Genomic DNA, 20,648 nt, shown 5'->3' on the forward strand with positions numbered 1-20,648 from the left:
ACTTCTAGGGAAATAAAATGGGCAAGTAGAGCTCTTTGATTACCTGAAGGAAGTTCAACACTTCACAAATTAGTGATCCAAACTGAAATACTACTGGAAATTTTTAGTTTGCTTCCCAAGAAATATTCCAACATGTTTTGATGTAGAATCTGCAAAACAATTGTGGATGTTTATTTCAATTCATTTCAGTGTATACCAATGCCAGTGAAAACAGCTGTTAAAATCTTAACTTCCCTACAAAAATTTATTCTTTATTAACTTCACCTTTTGTTAGAAAATTCTCCCATCAAAATAATTTCAAGATTCACAAGAATCTTCAGAGGAAACAAAGGTGAGGGGAAATGATAAATTAAGAAAAATACAACACAAATACCAGATTTTATTGAGGTACTACATTCACGTTGGTGTGTGCACTGAACAGTCACATTTGGCTAAAGACAACCATGTTCATGACATAAAGACACCACACTTGTACATGGGGATGGTACATGGGGAAAGCTTAAAATAAAGCTTGGTCAACATGGTGTGCCAAATTCTGCTCTGCTTGACAACTGTGTTATCTCACTGAAATTGCACAGGGTAGAGACAACTTGTGTGAAAATGACTGAACAGCAGTAGTTGACGTGTAAATCAAAACACACAACTTCTCTGTATAGCAACCATACACAAACACAGCCTGGCACAGCTTCAGATTGGCCTCTGGTTATCAACAGTGGTTGTAAGAGCCAGGAAACACCTCTGGAAGAGTGAGTCAGGTTCTCGTGGCTTACAGTCACAGTCCATCCTTGTGGCTTAGGAAGTGTCTTGAAGTCACTTGGCTCTGTCAACAGCTTGTTTTGGTGGAGGTTTTGTTAGGGATGCAGCCCTGTATCTGCAAAATACCAGTAACAGTTACGAGTTAGACTGAACAGGGGAAGAATTTTTTCCTACAAAAAAATCCAGAACAAACCACACAGCTCAATCCATTTCACTGGCACAGATACTTCTTTCCAAGTACTTCATTATTTTCCTAACCTTTATCAGGTGAAGAACAGCACCCATAAAGGGCATTACTAGAGCTATGAAACACTAAGTGCCTCCTCTGGGGGTGTTTGTGGATGGGTAGCTCTGCTCCTGCTCCTCTGCTGGGCAAGTGAGAACTTCCCCTTGCATGTGATAAAAGCCCACACACAGTGGTGCTGAAACAAAACAAAAAAAGTTTTGTAGATAAAGACAGTCATTCATCTAACATTTCTATGCAGTGCTTCTTGGAAAATGCACTACTAATATCTACAGCAAACCATTCATTTAATTTCTTTTTAATGATAGACATACTCGCAATGTGTGCCTTTAATCCTGAAAGACACCAGAACATATTCCAAACTACACTTGAGGAATTTCTATACAAATAAATTGCTCTACTGCTCATTAAAGCAGGATTGATTCTGAGGGAAAACACAACAGCTGTTGGTACAGATGGGTTTAGAAGCAAATGCTTGTCTGGATATGCAAAAAAAATGGACACGCACTAAAGTCTGGCTGGACAATTTCAGCTAACTCAGGTACTGACAGAAGTTCTGAAGCATGAAATCTTGGACTCAAGGCAGATGGCAACTAGCAGCAAGAGCATCCTAACCAGCAAAGAACTGGTTCAGTTCTGGTTCACTGAGAGGAATGCTGCTCATCTGAATTATCAGTGATACATTTTGTGGATTCTAGATTATTTTCTGCTGAAGACTCTGAGGATGGTTGCACATTCCTGAAGAGCTTAATTGAAAACCTGAGACATACATGTAAAATTAGATTTGTACCCTTCCCCAGCAGTGGCAGCTGAGGAGGCAAACCCCATCCTGGGGTGCATCAGATAAATAACCAGCTGCTCAGAAGAGGGGATTATCCTGCTGTATTGAACCTTGGTGCAGTCTCACTGTGAATACGGAGTGTGGTTCTGGGTTCCACAATTTAAGAAGAATGTTAAGGTACTCAAAAGCATCCAGAAGAGACCAACAAAGCTGGAGAAAGGGCTGGAAGGACACGTGGAAGGAGTGTCCCATGAGCAGTGCCTAAGGACTTTGGGCTTGTCTAGTTCAGGGACAAGGAGCTGAGGGGTGACTTCACTGCTCTGTCCAGCTTCCTGAGGAAGGGATTGTGGGGAGAATGGTGGCCCTGGCACAGGTTGCCTGGAGAAGCTGTGGATGCCCCATTCCTGGAAGTGTTCAAGGCAAGGTGGGATGGAGCTCTGAGCAACCTGGTCTACTGGAAGGTAGCCCTGCCCATGAGAGCAGGATTGGAACTAGATCATCCTGAAGGTCCCTTCCAGCCCAAACCATGCTGTGATTCTCTGATCTCTTCTCCCTGGTATCCAGTGAAAGGATGCCTGGGAATGGTTCAAAGTTGCACTAGGGGAGGTTTTGACTGGACATTAGAAAGCATTTCTTTACTATTTAGTCAGCTTCTTTAATTATACTTGAGGATTTGGTTTCTCCTTTTTAACTACAGTACCTTGATTTTTATTCTATTTCACTTTCTTTTTACTTCAGAACATTTCTCAAGGGCACAGAGATAATTCTGAAAGGTTGTTTTAGCCCCAGAGTCTTGCAACCCTTCTCAGAGCAGTATCATTCAAAAATTTTATTCATGTGCTCTTTAGTCCTTCAGCCAAGCTCTTACTACTTATCTGGGATAATGTGCCAGACACTTCCCAAAACATCCTTCTTCCCTCCAAAAATGCGCTTGAGAATGAGTCACTGAAAATTTCTCTTTGACTGCATTTCATAACAATCTCTAATCATAGCCACTTGTTCCCACTTACCTGATAGGCAAAATTACCTTGACAAAGAGAGAAATTAGATTGATTTGTCATGATCTGTCTTTACAAAATCTGTGTCAGATTTTTCTTGTGCATAGCTCAAGTACTTAATAATTTAATGTATTATCACTCTAAGTTAGAAGCAATGACTTTATCTGCCTAGCTCCTCTCCTTTCCCTTTGTAAAGCTAAGAGCTGTGTGTGCCCTTTTGCTGGAAAAGAGCAAGCAAACAAGCTTGAATTGTATGCTGAACTACACTAGGCACAAGGGGTCCTGTTCCTAATTAAAACTCAGTGAATTTGGCAGAAGAAATATGCCTGCTAAAGGAAATCTAATTGGCACCTGTAGCTTTCTCCCGGCAGTAGAAATTTGTAGCCACTGATGGACTTTCTGGCTTAATGCTGCACTGTGAACTGGCTCCCCATGACAGGTGTGGGTATGAAATCTGCAGCATACACATGTAAAAAGCAGGAGACAAAAACCAATGAGAGACCTGGAATTTCTACCAACACTTAGCCATATTATGTGTTGAAGTTCAGAAAAGATCCTTGCCTCCTTTTCTATTCTGAATCAGGAAGCAAAAAGGCTCACAGGCTAAAGACATAGTTTTCCTGGATTTAGTTCCAAATGAGATCTCAAGTATTTTTAGTCTTCATCACAATGCCAGCCTCATTTTGGCAACAAAAAAAAAAAAAAGTTGGGTAATTCATCCACAAAAAAAGCTTCCAGATTTTTTGGTCTTTATATAATGCATGCGTTCAAACCCTACCCAAGTCCTTTGCACTCTCTCTCAATTCTCTCCCTGTAAGCAACAGTGGGTTAGCAGGCACCCTATAAACATCAGCCTCTCTACCACGACAGAAAAGCAGGCAATGAGAAGCATGAGGAAATGAGAGGCTCATGGCCTTCAAAAAGCAATACCACATTCACAGAGCTCAGCTCATCTCAGTACTTGGTGCCTGCCTCGGATATTTTTGGATTTTCTCACTACAGACGGCTTTCTGACTGCAGCATCCATTTTAGTCTTTCCATGGCATTTTTCTCCCACAAGCCATTTCATTTGCAACAGCAAGAAAAAAAATATGTGGAGGTGGTTAGGAGTTTTGAAATTAGTTTTGTTACACTTCAGTATTTTTATAAGGACAAGGAGCCAAAATCAACTTGTTATGCCGATAAAGAGCTTTGAGAAAGATGCATTTGCACTTGGGATGCATAGTGTGGCTTTTTTTAAGGACACAAGTGAAACAGGGAAGTCTTGACTCATTTACTTTCCTGCTCATCTGAAAACAACTGCTGAGCAAACAGGACCACTTATTTTTCTTGTGCTAGACATTGCTGATCTGCAGCTATTCTCACATTCTGTGGCTGTTGAGCCATGAGCTTTCACCCCCTGCAGAAAGTAAAATGCATGTTTCATGCCATCTGAAGTCCTTTGCATTATTCATAAAGTCCTCTTAAGTCTGAAGTGCAATTCATCTGTACTGGGGTACATTTTAAACACTATTCTGCATGGTCTGTGCCATAGGCAGTTTGACCTTTACACATGATTTCAGCATAAAAATAACTTTCTTGCAAGATAACCCTTGCCAGTTCTGTAGCAGAATTTACCTGGTACTGATTCCTGCATCCCCAGGAAGAAATGGAAGACTAAACTGCCCACTAGAAACTTCATTGCTTTCACCCTTTGTCATACAGGAGCCTTTCTGGCAATTCATCACTAAAGAAATTCTTTTGAATAAGTTACAGTGTCTGCCTCCTTAGTAAGCTCTGGTGCACCCAGGACAGCTCAGAGAAAGGACAATAACAGCATAAGGGAATATAATCTTGTCTGGCACATAACCATGATGGAGTATTCAGTGCCAGTAAATCTGGAAGAGATTTGTCTGGGGAAGGACTCTGTCCAAGTCTCTGCAGATACATCCCTGTGCAAGGACAGCATCAGGGCAGTGTATAAATAAATCAGCCAGAGACAGTTTGCTAGTGCTTTTCAAAAAGTTAAAACCCACATAAAGTATTACTTTATAAAATCCATGTAAAACAGAGTAGAGAGTATACAAATACAACAGAATAAGATAGAATGTTCTCATGGTACCTTTTTTCTTCATAACATTGGTAGAATCCATTCAATGCCTCTGTCTTTAGCATATCGAACTCCCTCTGGCCTCACTGTCTGTAAAACAAGGGCATTTTTAGAAGAATTAAGAGCATTATTCTTCCATCAGTTGCAAGCAGTAATACATAGATATGCTCACTGCACTAGAAAAACCACAGTTTCTGGAATCTTCTGCAATTTTTAGAGGATGAGACGGATCGAATCCATCCCACTTTGCATTCCTGGCCCTTAGGGAGGCTGCAATTATTAACTTACTTGTGTTAAAAAGGAATAAACATCAAAGTGAAGAGCAGTTTAAGGAAGCAGCACTGGGCCTGTAGCAGGAAATCAGAAAGTCTCCTGAAAGAAATTGCATTAAAAATTTCCCTTATTCAAGAAAACAGACGATAAATCTCAAACTTTCATCCCTATCCAAACATAATCAGTCACTGTTGCTTTCAGTGCACCTTCATCCAGTGACCCCAAAGCTTTGAGTGTGTGTAGGGAGGCTCATAATATTTCTTTGCAAGTGTTACCCAAGTTTTATTGAAAGATTAATGTGATGACAGGAGCACATAAAACAATTTTTAGTTAAGCATTTTACCAATTTCCCACAAAATCTTTAGTTCTGGCATCTCCCATCTTTTGAGTGTTTGGTTTTGAAGCTTAGTAGCATTTGAATATGGTTTTTCATAGCACAACTTCATAGGTTAATGTAAGTAATAGTAAAAATTCCACCAGCTAACTGATACAGACACCTGCTTGGAGCAGAAGGGCAGGAGCCTTTTGATTCAGTGCAGATAACTTGAGTTTGCCCTACTGACCAGAGCAACTAAAGCAAAGGCAGCCTCCAGTGGATCACTGCAGGAAGGGAGGATTGAGATACTCTGCCAGTTTCCACTGATCCCTGCTGACAGCTGAGAAAACAAAGTTCTAGATGAAAAGACTTTCCTAAATGCACTTTCAACTTTATTTTCTTTCTTACCTGATATTGGTTCCTTCATTCCCTTCCCACTTTCCTCATTCTGTTTCCAGTCCTTATTTTCTGCTACTATGCTTCCCATGATAGTCCCCAGATCCATGAATAACAAGCCATATTTGGAGTCTCTCCTCCCTTTTCTCTGCCCTAAATCTCAACCCTGTACATGATTCCCCCTCTGCCAGGCTCTCTCTCCATCTCTCTCCCCAAGCACCAGGCTTCTGCTCCCCAGCCCACCCACAGCCACTGCTCCACTTCCAGGCCCCCAGGACCTTCTCCATCCCCTTCAGCATCGCTGCCTCCCTGCTCTGCTGCTCCCAGCTCCATCAGTCCCATCCCTCTTCCAAAAGCTCCCAGGAGCATTCAGCTCCTTGCATTTTTTTCCTTTATCTGCCAGCTTCAAAGCCTCTCCCTGCTTTATCCTGTCATCTAATTCTCCTTATGGAACTCATCAATCTTCCTCCCAGGCCACCCTGTATTTCCCATTACCCTTCAGTTCAATACTGTCTTTGACCTCATTTTCCATTTTCCCAAGTGTGGGCCAACACAAAGAGACAGAAAAGATAAACTTAACTGGGCAGGGTACTTTTCTCCAAGCCAGTGTGTGAGGAAGGAATTTAAAAACAGATTCCCTATATCCAAAAAGGGGTAAAAAGTTGAGAATGCTAATATTTTAATTTAATAAGAAAATGAAGCAAAGCAGATTGGGAAAAGGGAATTATTTGTTACTGAAGTGTTTTGAAAGCTGCATTTTATTTTATTTGAATTGAAAAAACCTGCAATTTGATTTCAAAAATGTAAAAATGGGATTTGATAGTTTAGCATTTAAAAAATCTGCACAATAGTATTCAAGCTAAGATCTTAGTTGAAAACAACTGAGTTATTTCAGCTGGGAAAAAAACAAACCCGAAAAGAAGAAAAAATAATTCTTATCAGTTACAGAGGAAGGCACTTTATTTTTGAAGCCTACAGCAGCTATGGGTATATTTGCAGTAAAAAACCTGTTTCCTAATGAGCTGCAAAAATCTCACTGCTACAAGAAAGTCTGGGAAATTTAAAAGCTACGGAGTCCAATAAAGACATTTCAAAATTTAATCTTTTCTAGTGATGTACCCTTCCACTAAATTTGAATTCCCAGCTTCAAAATGGAAAATTTATTCATTTCCTTAAAAAAAAAAAAAAAAAAAAAAAAAGGTGTTATTTTTAAACAGTTGAGCCCATTTGGATGATTTTTCCCATACAGAAATCTGAGGTAGATGACTGGCAAAGATAAAAGTAGGCTAACTGGGGAAATTTAAAGCCAGCTACAAGAACACCATACAGTTGAAATTACTCCTAAACCTAGAAGGCAAAATTATGAATGTACTCTCCAAAGGCCAAGCAGTGCATCTGAGTTCAGACAACAGCTATCTGCTTTCACAACCAATAGTCAGATAATTGTACTGAGCTAAGAAGGACAATGTGCGAGAGTTTCGTGCTTTTTCAACAAAATACCTGAATATTTCATATATGTGAATAATTCCCCATGAGGAATCTTTAATTAAGGAGAGAAATAGGGACAGAAAAATCATCTGGCTATTTTTCAAGCTGTGTTTTTCCTTGTTATGAACTTTTGCATATTATGATGTCACTGCTTTGCAAGAACAAGGAATTAATAACTTCTATTAATGCACATCTTCCCTAGAACTTATGATTAATTTACAAGGCCACAATTCTTTCACACTCCAACCCAAAGGTCCTTGCTGTCTGACTCTGAACACATTTACAGAGGTCTTCCTGTGCTAAGTTTTAAGGAAAAAGTATTAGTTACCATCATAAAATGTAATTTGCTATTCATGCTTTGCAGTGGCATGGAACACTTCTTCTCAAAGGTCTTACCAGATCTGGCAGAAACACCAGGACAACTCAGAAAATGTGTTCAAAAACTGTTTGGGTCACCAAGGTGGAGAGGCTTTCTCCATCTTTTATATCTCTGATGGCAAAGCCCGTTCTCAGGGGCCAGCTGAGATGATCACTGCTCTCCCATCAGCTGCCTGGTCAAGGCAAGTGTATGTGCACCTTTCCCAGAGTCAAAGTGTGCCTCTGGATTTCCCCTTTTCTGCCTAATTACAACTCCCATCCTGACAATTATGCGATATTTACTCAGTCCTCCTCATCTTGCACTGTGGGGATGTTCCAGCATTATTCATTCAGCCTTAACAAAACACTTAAAATCCTGTGACTTCCTAGCTCCCACATTTTGAAAGGGATAAACCTTTTGCAAAAAGAGAAGGTTTTTGTTAAAAGAAGAACAAAGCACATGACAAAATTCCCTTTCAACTTGAATAAGTACATCATGTTTGCATATTCAGGGCTTGGATTTCTTTGAGGCCTTCTTTTACCACTGTTACAGGTCTCCAGCCTTCAAATGGGAGAAACAAAAACATCTACAATGGGTTCAATGAAAAATACTTTCTCTTGGAAAGAGCTTAACGAGCAACTGAAAAGCAGGATCTTAATTTATATGTGTCTGCCTGCACATACTGTCTTGCATATTATGGATCAACTCTGCACTCTACAAATAGAAATGTCTAACTCCAGTAACATTTCAGTAGTTCTTCCTTGTCTATACCAGTGGCTGAGCTCATTTTTTTCTGAAGTTCCATGCTCAGATTAAAATATAAATTTTTGCTAGGGCTAAAACATCCTTAGCTAACTCAAGAACCCAATCTGTAATACTCAGTGCTGATGCTATGGAAGACCATTTGTTTAAGGCTAAACAGAAGCAAATTCCAGTTGATATGCCTTTTGTAGAATCAGAAACTTAATAAAGGGCTTCATATTCAGTTTATTGTTAGATTTATCACCGACCTGGAAATTATTTCTGTAAAAATTCAACAACTCCACTTCTGTATTTAGGAGATCTAGGATGAGCCCAAGAAGAATGACCAACTTTTGCTATTATGTGAGATAGGAAAGGCATAAAATAACCAATTGTACATTTAATGAGATATGAAACTCCAACTGAGCTGATGTATTATGGGTGAAATTGAATATAATAAAAAATATTGCTTTCAAAAATGAATGCTCTATGAGTGCTCCAGGGATGCAATGTTGCACAACAACTAAAGTGTGACACAGCCTTCATCTAAAGACAAAATTATGCTAGTTCAGAAAAGGCTGTGTTGAACTGAGTTCATACTTAGAACTCACGGCCCTCAGGCCTGCAGCTTTCTGAAGCATCTAAAAACTGTTTTAATTTTTAAATTTGTTTTCATTGCTTATGTACAGTTATCCTGCACTCTCAGAAGAATGGAAAGATGAGGAGAGAGGCTGCTTTTATTTTCCCCAGAGCTGCAAGCAGCTAACCAGCCATCTTGTCCGGCACTCAGCTCTTGCATGACTTCCATGCAAAAGAAACCCAAGTATGGTGAAGGCAAGCACTCAGGCTTGTCAGTGAAATCCTAAAATATTTCCAAAGATCTCTCAACCTTGGCAAAGCAACTGGCTTTCAATTTCCAGCAACCCACCTCACCAACAGCCAAGCTATGAGAATTTGGATGTGAAATAGTAGTTATTTGAAGCAGCCAAAGAAGCAGAATAATAAAAGTGAAAAACACAGGATGAGATCAGTCAAAACCGTGTTTAAATACAAAGGAATTTTGTCCAAGCAAAGCTCCAAACCACAGAGAAGATGGCTGGGAAAAAGGAAAGATCCCTCAGCTTCCCAGCCTCGTAAAATTTGGAATTGTGGCTTGGAATGCCTACATGAATGCTGGGTCATTAGTGGGATGCTGTTCACCTCATGACAGGAAGAGAGGAACAACCTTTGCCACCCAAGCAGGAGGTGGGTTTGCAGCAGGGTTCGTGTCCGTACAGAAAGATGGAATTGCTTGGCAGCAGTGGTGCAGTAGCACCTGCCTCCTTCCCAGCTCCCCACGTGCCAAACATGTCTGGCACAAAAATAAAAGGCATGAGAAATACTGCACTGCTGTCCTGGCAATGGATTAAGAGCTGGTGCCATAGCAGGATAACCTGAGGAAAGAAGTTAAATGGCAACACGTTCAAAAACATAATGCCAGTTTGTAATCAAGACACAACTGTCTTGTAGTAGAGCACGAGAGCATTTTGTTCATCCCATCCAGGAGTTTATTTAGGCTGTTCTAGCTAGCAGGTCTTAATTCCACTTTCATTCCAGGACAAGTGTGAAGTTTTCAATTTGCAGATTAGTAGCAGTTTGCTCAATGTGTGACTTTGGCAGCTTGTTCACTTCATGCAACTACAAAGGGAGGCTGTGCGGTTCTGACAGCTCTATGAATCACTTTTAAACCAAAGCCTGCATTCTCTGGAGAACAAAATTAGACATAGGAAGCTTGATATGAAGTGGACTGTGCTAACTAGACACTCTCTCTCTCTTACTGCTCTATAATAGGCTATAATTACAGTAACTCAATGGTCATTTACTGCCATGCAGGTATAGAAGTATTTTAAAATAACAAGTAAAGAGAACATTTGAGCTGAGGGGACTTTTTTCCTTTAATTATCCCCCTTTTTCAACTTGTTGAATACCTACATAAGTACAACATTCCTTTTATTTCCTATAACTTTACTGGTTGAATTGCTGAAGCAGATCATTTAAATATTTAGAAAGTCCAAGACAAAGGGTGAAATTTATCACACCCCATCTTGCCAAGGAGACCTGCAGTCAGATTTCACAAATGTAGTGAACTGGAGCAGCAGCAGCAATTTTCCCATGTGAGTGGGTTAGTGCAGACTACATGCACTGTTCCTGCAGGCATCTTGCCAACACAGTCTGGGCACAAAGGCATGGACTTACTGCTACTGAAACAAAGAGTTTTAGATTTCAAAGTCTGGATCCTATGTCAGAAAGAATTGGGGAAAAAAAAAAAAAAAAGAATGACCTCTCTCTGTCACAAGAAAATACACTTAAAATCTCTCCTGAAATTCTTATTCCTAGAATGAATCACTACTATATGTTTATGTACTCTTGACAGGAAATCCAGAGCAACTAAGTCAATAAGTCTCTACCTGATAAAGGGGCTAATTTACCCTCACTCAGTATTGCAACCTTCTACATTCTTCCTACTACTAAGCTCCTGCTAAATGTTTTGAATTTGGTACAGATTTCACAGAGCAGGCATACAGCAGGACAGCTTGATTACATCTTGACATTCCCATCAGAAAGAAAACACACACTGTTGGATTCCTCCACATCCATTTAAAGACAGAGGAAGGCTTTTCCCCTGCAGGTGATAAAGCACATCAATAACAACTGGTCTTACCTGCTGTCTGTAGGCTCAAACCAGTATCAAGTTTGCTGCGTGGCTTGGTGCTGATAAACAAATAACAGAGAACACACACAGTGATGATAAAAGCAAAGAGGACCACTGCTGCTATTGACAGGCCCACGAGTGCTCCAACACTAAGAGAGAAAAAACAAAAAAAGTTAAGTGTACAAACAGACTAGAGGACATTAAAGCAATGTTCAAGATGATGTCTGGAGTTTACTTGTACTCAGGCATGGGAGTAATTGTGTATTTTACTGTAAACCAAAGTTTAGAGCTCAATACTTCAATTGCATAAACTGCAGTTATTTCACTGCCCTCAGAAGGGTCAATGTCATTACACAGCAGCTGAACATCTGGCCCTCAGTGACCATTTCATGCATATTACTCCTGAGTCTGCCTTAAAGTGTATTTATGAAAATCAGAAATAACTTCATGCAGTAGCTGGTATCAGTAAGATCAAGAAGTTCTTCAGTGCACACACAGAGAGGGATTCTAGGGTTCCAGGCAGCTCAAACAACATGACTCTTAAAGCTGTATTTTCAGTCTGAAATGCCATTTGTATAGTATAAAAAAAACATGCAATCTATGTTATTCAATTCTGTTAGCAGCTCTGCAGAGTAGGGTGGAGTACTGTGATCACTGTTGTGCCTTTGCATTAATGAAATAAATCTCCAGTCAAGACTGGAGAAATTCTCTCATGATCTTTGTCACAGTAAAAGGAAAACTAAAGCTGAATTAGTTTACTCAAAATATCAAAGGCATCAAAGAAGCAGGAATTAATTATTCTGGAGGCCAAACATACAGTACTATACGTAGATTTTATCAAGGTGCTATCCTGCAGAATAAAAGCTACTTTATACATCTCCCATAGGCATACAATGAGACAGTATATGTATATACAGAAATCTCTCCTGATTTCCAACCCTTATTTTCAAGTCTTTTCCTAACATAAAATTCTCATGATGAGATAAAAGACCCAATATAATACAATCTAGCTATCATTTCCTACACTCTCCTGGGCCATTTGATGCCTTCCGTGTTCCAGTCCTCTATTCTACAGTTCATGACAAAGATCCTGAATTCTGGTGAAATTAAACAGCAGCCTTTTGGTCACAGATGAGGAGTCTGAGGACTGAGAATCCTATATTACTGCTCTGGTATATTTACAATTTTGACAGACATCAAAAGGACAGAAGAGAGATTAATGTCTTGAATTCTACAGGTTCCTGACTCTAGTCATAGAAATGCCTTTATATATCACTGCTCTCAGGGAGAAGTCAACTCTACTGTGGCCTTGCAGGAAGATGAGAAGAATTGTGCCTTGGGATGTTTTTATGAATTTTACATTCAAGATACTGCAAAGCTTCTCTACCAGCTCCCACAGCACCAGCACACAGATGTGTCCACAGGAGAAATTCTTAAAATCAGCAGGATGAAAACAGCAGATATTGCTATGATTTTCACATGAGGTTTTCATTAGTTACTGGTCAGATTCAGTAATGAAGTTTGGGCAACATTTAGCTCCATGTACAGCTAAAATAATTTGTTATCAGCAAAATGGTTCTGCAAAGAACAGCTTTACTCTTCTGAAGATTTTTCATGGTATTTATCATCTGCATTAAATAGGATATCCTTACGTGTTTTTGCATATAAGTACATATTAAGCAAATTTTTCCTTACTGTTTTTTGGCTCAAACAAAATTTGCAGGCAAGTAATATTCTGCTTACTATGGAATCTGAATATGACCTACACTCAGAGATCTCACCTGGGTTCTGGTCTTATTTTGCATTTTCACTTGGAACACCTTGACCCAAATAGACAAAATAGAAGAAATACACATTACAGAAGGCTGAATAGCCACAGAACCATGTGAAACAATTAAGGCTCTTCAGAAATAGTTATTTGTGCTTTTTTGTCATGACAGTACAAGCTTTATTGTAAGATTCCATTTAAGTTTCAGTCCACAGTGCAGGACTAAGAAGGTTGCTCACCATTATCTAAACATTAAGCAGAGTCAGCTGCCCTAAAGCCAAATAGATCAAATACATATTAATGATTATACATATTTCTATTCAGACATCTGTTACTTCTTGGTTGTAGCTCTCCTCCATGCAGTTGTAGAAGATGACATGAACAATACAGTTGTGTATTGCAGAGCACAGTGTATTTTCAGTATCACTACACAACTTGTGAAAGATGCTTTTGGAGTTACAAAAGGAAAAGGCAAGAAAAATCTGAGGAACTCTCCAGGTCAAAGACTCATCATAGGTTATGTGCTACAAGAAATGTTTATCATGCTCCAGCAGCAACATGAGAAGATCTCACCAGCCTCACAAAATCAGATACTCTGATTCTACTTCCTGAATGAATCAGGAATCAGGACAATTTGTACTTACTCTTTTTAAACATACAATGTTTTCATACCAGATTGTTCTCAAACTGCTGAAGCCATCAACCCACAGAGAAGGTATAATTAAGTTCTATAAGATTAATTTTGGTTAAAGTTTGGGGATGGAGGGTTGTTTCTTAATTTATCTAATTCAGAGAAATTTAATATGTCTTCCACAGCTCTGAGTACTGATGTTTCTTAACCAGAACACAATATTTTCTTTCATTCTTTACTAGTTAAAGTTGTTATCAAAAACAAAATACCAAATAACTATGATCGCTGACCACTTTAACAATTACACTCCTCTGAAAATAAAGACAATCTTGCAGCACCTCCTCTGGATTCTACAGCAATTACCATGGTGCTGCATATCTGCTTTAAAAAGCCCTTGCTAAAAGCATTTTGCCACCTTCCATTCTTTAAACACTGTCTGAAGGCCACCCAGCAGTCACGTGGTAACAGTCTATAGGTCTCAGGGTGTGTCTTGGAGATCAGTCTTCTGACAGCAGAGACACTAAACAAGCAAACTAAAATGTGCCTCTTGCACATAGCTGTGACCTCATTAGTGAGCAAAACCTCCTGAATTAACAACCCGCTCAATCCCAAAGCAATGATCTGGCATAAAGAGGGCAGTAAAGGCCATGGGGTAACCCTGACATGAGCTATGTTACATTTGGTAGGAGATCCAAACAGAACTCTCCCACGTTATTTTCCACATAGAGCCATACCACACATTCCACTGCTGTTACACTTGAGTGCTACATCCAGGCCTGCAGCACAGCCAAAGGCTTCACTCAGCAGAGAGGCTCCACTCTGCCAGCAGTCTCCCCAGGGATCCCCAGGCTGTGTCCAGAGAGCTGCTGAGTGGGTCCATCGACTTGTCTGTCAGTGGATGCTCAGCATCACACATCTACAGTTATTTTTAGTTCATAAAATTAGTCCATCCACACCATCAAAAGCCAGGGAAAATTTAAATATTGGCTAAGCACAGGCAGTATTGCCCACTGATAGACTAAAAGGAAGCTCATGAGTCACCCAGATCCAAGTAAATCAAATGTTCTCAATGCCATTGTTGCAGTGACGTGTCGTTCATAGTATTTGCAAAACACACAGATAAATATTCTCGAGAGACTGGAAGAATGGGCATAGAGGAACAAAAGACTTGCTATTTTGGAAAGACAAAACAGATGCCTGGAGGTTGGTACAGCCAAGCAAAGCTGGGCCTCAGTATTAGGCCACCATGGCTCTATGGGTATTAATTAAGAAGGCATTTTGAGTAAAACTTATACATGGCTTGACAGAATTTTAATCAAATATGTATTATTACATGCAACTTAAAAGATACAGCTTTGGAATGGATATTAGAATTCTATTTGATACTGAAAGAAGCCATTATAAAAATAAGACTTCATAGAAGAGTGACAAAAATAAGCATAAAATATTTTAGAACAAAGAGAAACAAAAAGGCTGACTGCTGCAGTTCAGTACAAATACCACATGTTCAGCATTTCTCCCCTTCCACTCAGCTTGGGAGGTAAAGCAGATGTGATAACTGCATGTGCATGCACAGCACACTGCTCTGGAGGCTGAGCTGCTCAGTGTTTGGCTCACTGGTGTTTTATAGCATCTGTGTTTTATGGATTCAAAAGCTGAATAACCTTCTGATGAATTCTGCCTTTTCCTAATGTTGCCTTTCCTGTTCCATGGGCTCCTGACAACTGTAAGAGACAGCAAAATGCATCCTTCCCTCTTCTTTGAGGAAATAAGTCTTTCAAGATCTATGATAAAAAAACAACAACAACAACAAAAAACCTGTATTATTTTATTTTAAATACCAGCAAAAAAAGTATGTCAGAAATTAATAGTATTATTAATTACATACAGAAAATAATATTATTAATTGTATATAATAAATTCCACAGAAAATGTGAAATGTGTCAGATTTGCTCAATAGTCTATTATCCATGATAGTCCAGCAGCTCCCAGTACAGCAGGTGTTAGGATGTTGTCAAATATTGCAGTTTTTTGCAGAAGTGGGAGGGGAAAAGAGGATTCCATGTTGCTAAGGGATAGGGCAGTGTCTAGTTATAAACATAGTACAGGCAGTAGAGATTTGGCAAGAAAAAAGAAGAGCCTAGGCCTGCAAAAACTATTGCTTTGGGTTGCCAAGGCTGCTGGCTTCCACATGAACTGCTTCCATCAGAGCTGGATGCCAAAGGGTCTGGCCATGTCCCTCCCACAGCAGGGAAACACAAGTGAAATGTGCAAGAGTTTCCTAAATTCTACCTGGTGTGCCACCAAAGTGAAGTAATCCCTGAGATACCACCAACCACTTGTAGTGGTCACTGCTTTCGAATATGTGGGGGGAGTCAAGCAAATGAAGATTTGGGAAAAGAACCCCCAAGTTCTGGAGTACAGCAAAACCTAAAACAGTTCCCCCATCAGAGTCTCCTTGTCCTTTCCCTTCCATCTCCAGACTTACCTTGACTGGTTTGCCTAACTCTTGTTTGGTTTTAAATCTTAAGGGTTTCAAGTCTTAAAAGTGTGTTCTCAAAGGCTGAAAGAAGCATTTTGAGGATTATTTTATCATATGGCTGTTACCAACCAATATCAGTAAAAGTCTAGTGATCACCAAAACATTCTGAGAGGCCAGAAAATGTTATTTTTATGTTTTCTTTAAACTACTAATTGAACTGTCATGTGAAAATGTATAGTTTTCAAAATGATGTAATACTATAGTGTTTCTAGTGTGTTAATAACTAAAAATTATTCTATTTGTTACTGAAAACATTTATAGGAAGTTGTTCAATTCTAACCACTCAGTAACTTTGCTTAGAGAGGTAAATTGTATTTATTCACCTATTTCCTACAATGAATATAGTCATTTCTGGCATAAGTTAAGCACAACCAAAATTCCACTAATAGCAATTTCCATTAGTCCTTTTAGCAGCTTAGGGCTACTGTAGAAAGAATGAAAAAAATCCTTAATTTTCAAAGTTTGGGCCCAAATTTCTGACTTAGAAGAAGGCTAAGCAGTCACTTCTCAGACCCTACAAAATCTTTTTAAAGGGAGAGCTTTCAGAGAGGTATTTTTTCATTAAAGCCACTCCTGGGATTCAGTTCTTGAATGTAGTTTTTGAAAAGATCAAGCTTTAAGAGTTTTCACTACAACATCCAGATGAGATGTCGTGATGCAATATTAACTTATTCCTTCTGTTTTTCTGCCATCTTGAAAAGGTTTACTGTGATTGAAACAGTCAAAGGCTATACAAAAATATAGCATTAAAACAGTATGGGTATTTGATAGCAGAAGTGTAAAAAAGGCCACTTGGAGATGTCTTCTCACATCAGAGAAGCCAAGTAATTGTGTGTCTGTCACAGCAGTGGATGCCTGGGAGATCCTCACAATCAACCCACTCTTTGCACCAGACAAAGTAGATTTTAAATAATAATACATTAAATATTAAATCAGATAAATTAAAATAGTAAGTACTGTCCACAGTACTGGACAGCAGTAACTCAAGAGCCCTGAGGGAATTCACATGTGGAACTGCAGAGCTGCTGGCCGAGGTGCTGAGGGTGTCTGGCTGCAGAGTGCTGAATCTGAGCCTGGCTAGGATGCCCAAGTTCACCCTCCCCAAATATGAGGGACAGGTCCTTTGATGGTAAAGCCTCTACCCCAAATCATCTCATTACCATGCCCCACCCCACAGGGTTGGCACTTGCAGCTTCCTGACATAAAATCTTTAATGAAAGGATCAGCATTAGGATGAGGGGAAAACACTGCCTTGTTAACCTGCTGGAGTCTATGAAGTGTCAATAGGCACATGGACAGAGGAAGCCAGCAGACAGAGTTAATGTCTCAAAAAGCCTTTGGACAAAGCCCTGCCCTGAAAGTGGGGTTAAAAAGCCTGTTTTTTATAGGATTAGGGAAAGGTTTTGCTACAAATGTAAGGCTGCTTAAAAACATAAGAAGCAAAGGGCAAGGCTTAAGTGGTCTCTTTTCAGTGTAAAGAAATGTCACTGAGACTAATTTTTATTAATATCTTCATCTGGTGAAGAAGGAAATCTGAGTTTCTGATGATACTAAGCTCCTACAAGCAATCCAATGCTGAGGGCAAGGAATGCTACAAGACTTACAGAAAACTGAGTGAGCAGGCAAAAGTGATGTACGTGAGTTTCAGTGTACATAATGTAATGTATAAAGAAGAAAACCAAGCCTACATAGCAATAAACTCAGAACAGGCAGTTCTGAACTCTATAAAAGTTTTAGAGTCTTCAGTGAGAGCTCACTGACATCGTGGTGTCAATGTGAACCGGCAGACAAACACATAAACACATTGGCCACCAACAAAATGGAACCGAGAGCGAGTCTGGAGGCAACGTTTGGCCACTCTATGAGTCTTGCCACACCTACACCTTGGGCATTTAGCTCTAGATTATGCACCTCCAAGATCAGCCCTGTGGAGTGAAAAACAGAATGGATGAGATGCAACCAAAACAATCAGCGTGACCTAGCATCTGCCTCAAGGATAATCCAAAAGCTGTTCAGTTTGGAAAGGTGAAAAGCTGAAAACAGATGCTCCAAATGCTCAGAATATTTTAAACACTGTGAATAAACTGAACCTGCAATTGCTGTGCACCAAATCTCTCAATCCTAATACTAGAGGGCACTCAGGAAAAGTAGTAGGGAACAGTATAAAACAGATAAAAGGATTTATATTCAAACAGCAGGTAGCGACTGCTGCCACCAGGGTTGCAGAAGCAGACGGTATAAGCAAGCCCAGAAGGGGATTTTACAAAATCAAGGATAATAACAACTCCGTAAGAAACAGAGTGGAAGCCCCATGCAGAGGTGTACTAACATCCTGACACGGCCAGCCTGGATACTGTGGAGCCCGGGGGGAATCAGGCACAGCAAGCAGCCGGGCTGGCTGAGTGCAGCTCTCCCTGCCGCTGCTGGAGATCCAGACAGAGCCAGACGGATCCCTGCACTATCCCGGGAGAGCACCAGGCTCATTATCTGCCCTTTCCAAGTGGAAAGTTACGTAGTGCTTTATCCTACATGGAAAAGTAGCTCAAGTCACTGGGAACTTTATGGCACGCAGCATCTTACGCACTCAGGCCCCGAGACAGACGCTCCCCTCACGCCCGAAGGGCGGGAGATGCTCCGGGTGCTCTGCCAGAGGCGTTTCCCAGCGCTTCCTTACCAAGACCACGAGTTATTTCCTTCAGAAACTACCCTGGCACGAGCAAAAGTCTCTCTGGGCTGAAGATGCAACTCTACTGCTACTCTCGGCGGGACAAAGGCAGCCTGAAAGTGCCCGACCACAAGTACCTCACAAACACACACCCGAGCCGAGCTCGAGCGACCACGGGTCTCCCGCCCGGAGCCTCTACCCCGGCAGGCACCGCCGCTCCCCTACCTGAGCCACCACATGTAGCTGTGCTCGTAGGGGAAGAAGCTGTGGGGGTCATCGCAGCAGTACTTGACGTCCTGGAAGCCGCAGCAGAACACGGCGCGGGCGTCGCCGCCCGCCCGCGGGCAGCTGAACCCGCTCACCAGCACCTTGTCGGCGTTGAGGTAACTGCTGCACTCGGCGCTCATGGCGCGACCGCCCGCCCGCCCGCTGCCCGCCCGCGGCCCGCCGGCGCCTCGGCTCGGTGGCACCCGGGCGGGAGGAGAGGGGAGGCGAGGCGAGGGGAGGCGAGGCGAGGCGGCTGTGGCGGGCGGAGCCGGGCGGGCAGGGGGCTGCGCTGGCGGCAGGGACCGCCGCGCCCACTGGCCCCGGGGCCGCCACAGGGCGGGGAGCGGCGGGAGCCGCCCTCGCCCTCAGGGCAGGCAGGGCAGGGCGGGAGAGCGCCGTGAGGGGCCGGCCCCCCCGGGCTGCGATTTCAGAGGCTGGGTACGGCTGTCCCCCAGCGCTGGGTCCGGTGTGGAGGAAAGCTTTCAGGGGTCTGTCTTTACTCATAACCTGGATATGGTCTCAGGACAGGCAAAACAGGGAGAGCATGGGGAGGGATCGCACTTCTGTGGGACTCAGGCCCCCTTGGCTTGATGAGGGGGGAAAAGCTCCAGCTCAAAACCAGGCTCAACACTTAAAGATGCACTGCACAAAGTGAGAGGATGAATGCCAGTGATGTGGCTGGTGCAAAGACTCCGGAAAAGGGGAGATCAGGAGAAATCAATGAGTATTGAATATCAACAAAGAAAAAGGTTAGATGTCGATGAGATTTTGTGAGTTGTAACTTCCTCACTTGAGTTGTTCTGATGAAATCAGATAGAATCAGATCAATTATTTTCATTATAAAATTGAGGATTGACTTATTTGAAATGTATACCGGAAAATTATCTACCAAAGACCACAAGACAGCCTTTTCACCTCAGTTATGTCAATAGTGTCAGTATGTGTTAGGATTTAATTGTGTGTCTTGTGTTATTTGAGATTAAGAGACCAATCTCCTGGTCATTTGAGTCACAAAGACATGGGGAATGTTATTCTGTGATTGAGGAAATTCTCTAATGAGGGAAGGATGGCTGAATCTCAGCTCAAAAGCCATCATGCCCAGATCATGTGTATGAATCAGTCAGCTAAACAACGTGGTGTGGTTGAAACTAAGAAGTGCAGGGGTAAATGTCATGGTTTTGGAGACTGATTCAAGACTTTGTGAAGTTGCCAATCCTGTGTTCACAAGAGAGACTTAAGTCTTACAACTTCCTGGGATGGAGAAATGTCCAATTCCAGTCTTATTGGTATTAATCTCTTGAAATGTCTTTATGTACCTTGTTCAGTTGCTAATAACTGTTTTCTTCCAAAATGTGAATTGCCATCCTTATGTTTCTCTCTGATTCTCTTTATCTGTCTGGGATTGTTTTTTTTTTTTTCTTTGTCTTATCCTTTCTTGATCTGTTTTCACTGACGTTCTGTTCATACCAGAATTCAACAACCAGGGCAGAGAGTCATGAACCCTGGAGTCATTCAGTTCACGTTTTCAAGTGAGCATTCCCAAATCAAGTGGCCAAGGAATTTAGGAATATAGAACGTTCTTGCTTATTTTTGTATTTCACAGTGCTGTTTTACTTTTGGAGATTTTTCTCTCACTAGTCAAA

General features: G+C 41.1%; 1 protein-coding gene across 1 annotated transcript; it reads right to left on the minus strand.

The window, feature by feature from the left end:
• Positions 1–354: 354 nt before the first annotated feature.
• Positions 355–19,309, minus strand: SHISAL2A (shisa like 2A). The gene is made up of 4 exons (XM_053950506.1): positions 18,964–19,309; positions 11,142–11,281; positions 4,881–4,958; positions 355–871 (listed from the first exon to the last, which is right to left on the minus strand). The coding sequence occupies exons 1-3, from the start codon at positions 19,143–19,145 to the stop codon at positions 4,927–4,929; spliced, it is 354 nt and encodes a 117-aa protein (XP_053806481.1). The 5' UTR covers positions 19,146–19,309; the 3' UTR covers positions 355–871; positions 4,881–4,926.
• Between the last annotated feature and the right edge of the window lie 1,339 nt (positions 19,310–20,648).

The sequence above is a fragment of the Vidua chalybeata genome, chromosome 9, assembly GCF_026979565.1.
Source record: "Vidua chalybeata isolate OUT-0048 chromosome 9, bVidCha1 merged haplotype, whole genome shotgun sequence".
NCBI classification, from domain to species: domain Eukaryota; kingdom Metazoa; phylum Chordata; class Aves; order Passeriformes; family Viduidae; genus Vidua; species Vidua chalybeata.